This window comes from Amborella trichopoda, chromosome 11 (assembly GCF_054954075.1).
Source record: "Amborella trichopoda isolate Santa Cruz 75 chromosome 11, AtrichopodaSantaCruz75HAP2 v2.0, whole genome shotgun sequence".
NCBI classification, from domain to species: Eukaryota; Viridiplantae; Streptophyta; class Magnoliopsida; order Amborellales; family Amborellaceae; genus Amborella; species Amborella trichopoda.
In genome coordinates, this window is record NC_142346.1 from 44117410 (window position 1) to 44126960 (window position 9551).

General features: G+C 37.2%; 1 protein-coding gene across 2 annotated transcripts; it reads right to left on the reverse strand.

Annotated features, from left to right (window-relative positions):
* Positions 1 to 671: 671 nt before the first annotated feature.
* Positions 672 to 9225, reverse strand: TH1 (thiamine biosynthesis protein). 2 transcript variants are annotated; one of them, XM_006858421.4, is made up of 9 exons: positions 8845 to 9225; positions 7772 to 7846; positions 6671 to 6746; positions 6501 to 6576; positions 4723 to 4857; positions 4554 to 4618; positions 4169 to 4296; positions 2389 to 2642; positions 672 to 1384 (listed from the first exon to the last, which is right to left on the reverse strand). In XM_006858421.4, the coding sequence occupies exons 1-9, from the start codon at positions 9181 to 9183 to the stop codon at positions 832 to 834; spliced, it is 1701 nt and encodes a 566-aa protein (XP_006858483.2). In that variant the 5' UTR covers positions 9184 to 9225; the 3' UTR covers positions 672 to 831. The 2 variants fall into 2 exon arrangements, with proteins under 2 accessions (XP_006858483.2, XP_088706828.1); XM_088850702.1 differs by having other exon boundaries at positions 6501 to 6580.
* Positions 9226 to 9551: the final 326 nt, after the last annotated feature.

Below are 9551 nucleotides of genomic sequence, written 5' to 3' on the forward strand. Positions count from 1 at the left end.
GCAGCTCCCCCACCTTTCAATTTGGTGGATATCAGAGCTGCAATTTCAAAGGATTGTTGGGCCAAGGACCCATGGAAATCAATGAGCTATGTTGTGGTTTTTGAGTTAGCTGCTGTTGAAAATTATACGGAAGTTAAAATACCGTGTACTCTGACTTAAGTTTTACCGTATTTAAAGTATCATAATTAAAAATGCCATATAATACGGTTTAAGATTTACGGTATTTAAAGTACCGTAATATTAATCCAAATTATTATGGTAAATTATTATGGTAATATGACTATCGTGAAAGTTATTTTGATAACAAAACGACCAAAATTGAAAAAAAAAAAAAAAAAAGTGTGAACAAAATTTATACAAGTTGGGTCTTTTTTTTTTCTAAATAAACGAAAATTAAAGTATATTTGTGATGATTTCCCTATTGTGGATCCTAATATTGCTGTGAATATGGGAGTAAACCATCATAGACCAGTGTGGTTGCTCCCCTCAAGGATGCTCAACCTTGATGGCAGTTTGATGGGTAATCCATGCTAACATGGGTAGGAGGCTTGATTAGAGACCATAGGGGAAATGTGGTCCTCACATTTTCAGGTCCTTAGTGGAATGTGTATGCTAATTAGCCGGAGTTGAGGGACTTGCTACAGGGGTTGTGGCTTCTCAATGAACAGAGGTTGGGTGTAAAATTACTAGTGAAGGCCGCATGGGTACCCCACACATTGCATTCAATATAAATAACCAGCAGAGCCCATCAGATCTCTCTCTATCTCCCAATTTATTCCAGAACAAAATAACACAGCAATGCTTCTATGAACTACCTAAACCAGCAAAACATTACTCAGAAGCCTCCAACCTCTTCTCCTCTGGGATTCTTGTCGTCTCCAACACTCCGAGTAGTCGTCGGGTCTCACTTGATATATCCAGCCTATCAAAGAGGGCAGACACAACAGCGACACCCTTTAAATTAGGGAGCCCCATTTCCACGATCATATGTGCGTTTTCCACCCCGATTCCACCAATGGCTACCCCAGGCAATAGAGAGCTTTGAAATATGTTTTTCAGGCCATCCAGACCAATAGTGGGATTATTTTTCTTCGTATTAGTAGGGAACACACCTCCACACCCTATGTAGTTGGCTCCATCCAACCAGGCTTGATGGGCTTGTTCGGGGGTTTTACAAGAGACCCCGATAATTTTGTTAGGGCCAAGAAGTTGGCGTACAGTCCTGACAGGCATGTCTGATTGACCCACATGTACACCATCGGTTTCGCATGCCAATGCCACATCTACACGATCGTTTATAAGTAGGGGAACCCCATAAGACCGACAAATTTCCAAAGAGGCTTCAGCTGCCTCTACAAACACCTTTGTCTCAATGTTCTTTTCCCTGCAAATGACAATCACAGTATGATCAAAATGATGATGGGTGGCATATATGTTAAATAAGCGATTTGATTTCGAAATCAGTCATTGTGTCAAAAGTCTCTACGAAGTTGGCTTTGCAAAAACATGTAGTGAATCAAAGTTAGGCTGAGTCTTAACTGATTCACTCATGGAAAAATCTTCACTCCCCAAAATGTTGCATGCTAATGCAGCATTCACGAGGTTAATGTGTGGCTTAGTCGATTGCCGAGTCAAAAGCTCAGTTCCCAGTGGAAAATAATGGGCACAAGCAAATGCGAAAGTACTCCATTCTAACACTTGGTTTTCATACAGCTTGCTGGCACCTCCCCAACCAATCCGATGTCACAAACGGATGGTTGGGGTGTCTTATTACTCGGCTCAAAAGTTTGTCATACTTATTTATGAATTTTTCAAGCGGAGTAACTACAGTCATCCAACTCTCCCTTGTCGATATCAAATGGTTGCGGAAACGTGGTACTCAAGGATACCAAGCGGTAGCATTGTATACAAGCCCTATGATATCTTCAATACATTAGCATAAACTCTCATAAAATTCATGCAAAAATTGATCAGATTGATAATGGCGGTTAACAATAGTCATCTTAGGAACACATAATTGTAATATTTTTGGAGCATGTGGACAAAGGAGATCAGAATATGAAAAGACAGTTGAATTATTTGCACACATACAGCATATGAATACATGGCGTATGCGCATCCATGCAGCATGATAACAGTGCAGAGGCACACATTGTTTGAAGCAGTGGGCGCTTTGAACATTTGACATGCAAAAGTATATATGACAAGGCTGGAGCGTTGTGCTTGTTTTCTCAAATGTAAGGTTACTTAAGAGTCAATGAATGAGGTTAGTCATTGGGTGCCTGATCTTGAGGACATTATGAACACTTTTTATCTCTTTAACTTTCCCCAGAATCACGAGTGTGTGTGTACACAGGGGGAGAGAGAGAAATGCCTGCAATGACTAACCTCAACTGAATGATGGTGGCACCTCCTTCTATAGCAGCTTTGACAGCATCAGAAATGGACCGCCCCCACTTTTTATTCATTCCTGAATCTGTAACTGCATACAAGAATAGATCCCTTGGCTTGAACCTTGTCCCACATGGACGAGCATAGTGATTCCTGAGCTTGAAAAAGTGATCAAAAGGGCCTTGTGGACCATTCCCAATGGCTAAATCCTTACTCTGTTCAAGAGCTTCCTCAACAAAGCACTTAGCCGCCTGTGCAAATACCATGACCGGTCAAATTTATGAACACTTCTCTTGGTTAGAACAGACAAATAATATTAAGCCAAAAAATCAGGAAAAAAATTTATGACTACTGACTACAGAGCTTTACTCATATATCCTTGTGGCTAGGAAATTTTATCTTCAGGTACCTTGCTTAAATTGTTGCCAATAATCAAGAACCCAATTATCAGGCACACGTTTATGCTAGAAGAAACACACCCAACACTTGAAAAAAGTGAAAATACATTAATTGAGCCAATTGGACAGTGAATGGACAAGTGGAAGGGTAGTTCACAAGAATAAGGACGAAAAATCATGAGATGGGAATCTCATTCCTATTTCCCAAGGGAAAGGGATATCATTCCTAATCCTATATAGGGAATGGGAATGGGAATAGATTTCCTAATCCTTCCCGAAGCCAATGATAAGACAAACTAAATCAACAATGTGGGAGTTCAGGAAATCCCTTTTTGATCGGGGGTGCTTTCTATGCCCCCAAAGTATGTGTTCTCTCTTCTGTCCCCTCAGTTTTCTTCAATGCGACTTGATGTAACCCCCTTTTAGTCACTGGTGTACGAATACATTATCTGTAAGGAAAAACTGCTACATCAAGTTCCTTCACATAGAAGCAGACAAACTGAGACATCAACTGGGAGGGCAGTCCCAAAAAGGGGTCCTGCCTGCCATTCAATTCCCATGTTGGCATGTGCTGGAAAGTCACTGGCTTATTTTGAAAAAGATAATGAATCTCCTTCAATATCCACTGGAAGCTTGCAGGCTTAATGAAATACAATGCTATTAAAAATGGACAGAAAAAAGATTATCACCATTGTTAGCATGGTCAGACCAGCTTGGTGCCAGCGCAGACTGCTCTTAATTTATTTGATATGTTTCTCATAATAATCCTGGAGTCCAGTATATTTGAGCAGAAATTTACACAATAACCAAAACGATTTTTAATAAAAATAGAAAAGGCTCGATCAACTGGTTGTGGTTCAGAGGAATGCCACCTGGTTTCACCCACCTTCTTTGTCAGGGAACCTAGAAGGACAAGTAAAGGATACGGAGAAACCAAAACTATGCCAAGCAAACCAATTTGATTCAATTACATGAGAATAACACAAAAGAAGCAAATTAGTGGAGCATCAAGTAAAAACAGATGGAACGGATGATTTCTTCTCCCTTTTAAACAAGGCAACATGCCCTTAGAATAAACACAGAATGACACATAACAACTAGGTATGTTCTTTGCTACAAGCCCACAATTAGTTCCATCTTTTGAAAACAAAGCACCAGAAGGTAACCCACCCTCCATCAAGAAAACTCTTTATCTTTTCAGGTTTATGATTGCTGAACATCCTGAATATCAACTAGTATGAAATGGCAAACCATCAAACGTAATGAACGAAAAGAAATTCTGTGAAAAACAAAAACAAATAAAATATCAAATAAATAAAATACAGTTTAGTTGGTAAACGAAAAAAAAAAACTTAAATGATCATGAACTAAGAGTTCACCTGAATAGCTCCCAGCATAGGAGAACCTTTTGCTAACTCTGCAGCTATGCATGATGCCAAAGTGCAACCAGTTCCATGGGTATTGTGAGTCCTGACACGAACACCACGCAGCTCATGGCAATGCTCTCCTACAAGAGTCAATCAACAAATTATTCCCAAACCATCCCAAAACCAATTTACATCCAACCAATGCCTATGACTAATGAAAGTTGATATGAGAGGAGGTAAACAGAATTATGGGCAAGATGATGATTGCACATCTGTGCATTTATCAAAGAAATGATTGTTTGAGAGGGTATACTTTCAAAACAATGAATACACTCTTTTTTATAGGACCTTTTGTTTTTAAAGCAAAACCAGTGAATATGCCAAGTTGCCAACAGACCATCAAAAAATATATCAACAGCATCAGATGATTCTGGGAGGTCCCCACCCTTCACCAGTACATTTCTGCAACAAATAAGAATACACTTTTCAGTTGAGAAGGATAGAAGAGCAATGAACTATGGAGGCAATAATTAATTAAGCGTTCTAACAACAATAGAGACACTAACCGGGGGCCGAGACTATATAGTGATTTTGCTGCAGAACACATATCAGTTATCGTCTTTATATCAAAACCACCAAGTAAAACTGAAGCCTCTCTCACATTGGGAGTCACAATATCCGCCATTGGAAAAAGCTCCTCTCTGGAAGCACATATGAAATAAGGTGATCTTAGAGGCCATCCACACATACAAGAACGAAAAGTAACACAAGAATTCAATGTCCCTCCTGTAAGCTTCCATAACATCATCACTAGAGACAGTTACCAAGAAGATGCTGCATGCCGTTGAACTCATTCAAAAAAGGGAAATTATCAAAATACCAATAATAGATGAACTATTTAAGATTCTACGCATTTACAACTATTCCAAGTCAAGATCATACATTTTCTTAAGGGTATCTCGAAATTAAATTAAATATACGGGTAAGGTGTTGAATTGTTCGTCCCTCGTGGGTAATCTGATAAATTTCCCTTCATAAAATCATACCAAAAAAGTTTGATGGTCTTTATATTTTCCCCAGATATGAAGATTTCATAATAATTTAATTGGTGTGTGGTTTTTACATGAACGAGCATAATTTGGTAGTCTTAATCTTGAGCAACTTTTTCTGGACAGAAAAAATGGTTGGTCAAAGCAAAATAGTTAAACTAGGGGAGGTCATTAAGCAGCATTTTTGTTCAAATAGTCCTGAATATTATTTATGCCTCTTGGTTTAGATGTCTTCAGAGTTAACCCCCTTAGGCTTCAAGAAAGGACAACAGTAACTCAGGCTTAATCGTGAGGCCTTTCCAAGAAATTAGAGAATGCACATACATGCGCATGTTTCAAATTACACAAAATGAAAGGAGTCATATATTATGCTTTGTGGTCTTTCTACTTCTACGTGTTAAAATTTACATGGGGATCATGGATAATATATAAATGGAACAAAAGCTGAATCACCAAACCCATCAATGGTTATAGTGGAGCATGTAAAACTGAATAATCAGCAGATTAATAACAATTACGATATTATAGAAGCCAATTTTTCCTAATATTGTTGCTACACTTGAGGGGCTCATGGTCGAGGAGACTGCTTTAGTGCCTATAACATTTAATATCACATACTAAACTCTTGTTGCCAACTGTCACATAATAACTAAACTTTGTAGATGCATAGACTTAGAAAAATGGGTATGGGAAAGTATATAATACACAACCTGTGAATACTCTATGATACATGGCTGTGAAATGCACAATCCCTACTCAACGAGCGATAGTGGAGAGTAACTGTACTCTGGGATGATCAATTTTAAATATACTGCAAATCTTCTTGTTGTTACTTAACTTTGCTCCACTGATTTCTAGTGAGATGATAAGTCAGGTCGAGCTAGTTTTTAAATTGGCCAACATCCATCAAGTTCTTATGATGATTAGAGTCCAGCTCCTATATCATCCGGACCAAGATTTTTCTATTATTCCACCTTGAGATTCTTTTCAAGACATAGATGGAATTACTCTATGCAAACCAAGGCTGAAGTATCAGTTCAATGTTAAACTCTTGAAAAGTGCTAAAATCATATTTTGTGGAGCACAGGCTACATATGCTAGGGAAGTTGCTAATGGATGCGCATGTATGCATGCTGCATAGTTGGAGAGGACTTGAGGGAAGAAGAAAGTTCAAGTCTATTTATTGTCGCTGACTATCAAAAATGAAGACACTACTACGTAAAAAAATTACAACGTCCATCCCATGAAGAATTAAAACTTATAACGAAAAACATAAGGAACAAATATTAACTTACCGAAATGCATCAAGGGTAGAAGGACCAGAGAGAACATCTCCACTCGTTGCCACCAAGACAGGATCAACCACTAAAGCTGCCTTTGAGAATACAAACCAGATCATGGTTAAAAAACACTGTAATGTTACAGCAAGTGATTGTAATTAGTAATTCATGTAATCAGCACATACCGCGAATGGGGAACTGCTTAAGTTTATGGCATAAAACTTTGATTACACCTGTAGAAGGGAGCATTCCAGTCTTCACCTGAGCATCCTCCAAAGAACTAAAGTCAGTCCTTTTCTACTAAAATCATCTCTTAAAAATATATTTGCTAGTAAAAACTTCCCTTATCAAAGAAAAGAGAAACAGTCGACACATATACAAGCTCTCTATATTGTTAAAAACATTTATATGCTAGTCAAAGTTCAAGGTCCAATTCTGCAGTATACACATCAATCGTTATTCTTCGTCACATCTGATTATCAATGCAACAATTTTTTGAATCTGATTATCAATGTAATAATTAACATTTGCTAAATGTTTTTTATTTGGAAGTTAGCATCAGTAGACTGTTAAATGGTGGTTTCTAATGTGCAAAGGAGTAGATAATCACTAGGAATAAATCACAGTGCTCTGGGATAGTGCAAAGGCCACCATGCTAATGAGGACGTCAGAATGAGTAATAAATCAGTTGCCTTAATAGGTAAGATTGTCTATTTGGAGTCCCTGACGAAGTAAAAAAATAGGAATATATGGTTTGAGTGAAAGTTAGATCAACGTTTTCAGAACCCAACCGGTCACCAATGGTTTGATCGATCATCAAATAGGTTTAACTGATGAAAAGAAATCAAAACCATAAAATTTATAAAAAGGATTCATGAATTACATTAACAATTTTGTTTTTCTCAATATCTGATTTTTATTGAATTGGTCTGGTTTGCGGAAACTCTGCCATTACCAGTCCTAGGCCCGGATAAGGAAGGAGAAGGGTTGTGTTGGGCTGGAAGCCAGCGGAAAGCTTTTGTCACATCCCTATCATGAATTATAAAATCCTTTTTGAGTTTTGCAACATTAATCAAATTATTCTTGGGTTAACCCCCATATTTTACATTCTAAATTTATGCATGTCCACAATAGTCTTTACGATTATCACTAATCATTATTGCTTCACTAACATGGGAACATTATAAAGAGAGTTCAACATGTGTCCAAGAAAAGAAAATAACAAATAGACGAGTAACACAAAAAACATAAAATAAAAAGACAATAGGATCTCGTCGACTGCTCACCACATCAACCTGCATGTCTGAGAGTACCGACTTTAATTGCTCTGCAACAAATTCCTCTGGCACTGGATGGATACCCTACATAAGAAAGCAAAAGATAAGAAAGAAAAGAGAAAAGAAAAGAAAAATACACAATTCCACCTATGCGCACCTCTACAACCTCAGGTAATACTCAAAAGCAGAAAATTATTTGCAAATATCTAAAATAGGATTTGTAAATGTAAAATGAAAATAAAAGTGAAGATTGACACAAGAAGTCATGTTTCGATTTACTATATAAATAAACCAAAAAACCCCAAGAGTTAAGTTTATTAGTGGCTAGGCAATGAAAACACTATTCTTCTCGGCTCAACCCGAAAATCCAAGGGAAAGAAAATCTAAATCTCAAAATGGGGATTTTAAAATACCAGAAAATCCCATTTTCGGAAAAAATTAGTAACCCATCCCATTTACAAAATTTGGCATTTGGGATTATGAAGCATAGTGAAATCTCATCACAAAATGGAGAAAAATACTCAACTAATTTCCCATATATGATATATGGTATATTAAAAATAAATTTTTAGATTAGTTAGAGCCCAATAATTTTCAAATATCAAAATTAACAATAACAAACTAAAATACTTAAGAACAAAAAACAAATGTCAAAATTGGGATTCCACTTGAAGACAAGGTATTTTCTGACTTATACATCTCATTAATCAAAACTTAAAAGCTTTGAAAGTGATTAGGACTAAGCTAATCACCTCAACAGAAAACAAAAACACCGAAAGACACTATATAATAAAATGATAAAGAAGTTCTCTACAAAATATTATTAGCCAAAAAGGAACTCAAAAAAAAAAAAAAAAAAAAGTATACCAATGAAAATAATCATCAAAATTGGGTTCTTCAAACCGTATACATCTCATTCATAAAAAAGGATAAATTACACGTAGAAACAACTTTGCAAACACAAAAAAGATAACCTTCTTTATAAAAATCCAAAAACCCACATATACATATATGCAGAGAAAAACACTGTCATAAAACTAAAAATAAAAAATAAAGAGATAGAAAGAGAGAGATTAACGAACCTGAACTCCAACTGTGTTCTGAGCAGTAACTGCAGTTATCACTGAAGAACAGTAAACCCCAAGAGCTCCACTGGCCTTGATATCAGCTTGAATCCCAGCTCCTGCACCAGAATCGGACCCTGCAACTGTCAAAACATGAGGGACTTTTCCAGACCATTTAATGGCGTCGTTTGAAGGTCTCATGGCTTCTTTGTCGACGATTTTACTGAAATCTCCAGCTATGGCCTGTGGTTTCAGAGCTTCTTTGGCCATGAATTTACTCAGACCTCCATGAATTTGCAGGCTCCTAGTGTAAGAAACTTGATAAGAAGGTTTCAAGCTCCATTGAGGACTTATCATGTTCGGGTTTTTTCGAAACTCGAGGAGTCGAGCTCTTTAGCTGGACTGAGATTCTGCGTGCGATTTGATTGAACGGCGGGGTGCTACCACCACGACCCAAGCGCATTACCGAGTGACTCAATATGAAAATTTCAAGAACTTACTTAACCATATTAATCATGAGTTACAATAGTAATTTTAAATTAAAATTTAAATAATTAATATTTTAGGTGTATTTTGATATATTTTCTAAAATAATCGAGGACCCGAAGACATAATTTGGATCTGGACCTAAAATCAAACCCGGACTCAACCTGTTGGGTTCAATTTTTGGACCCACACCCAAACCCAGATCGGGTCTATCCCCCTCGAAACTTGGTCGGGTCTAG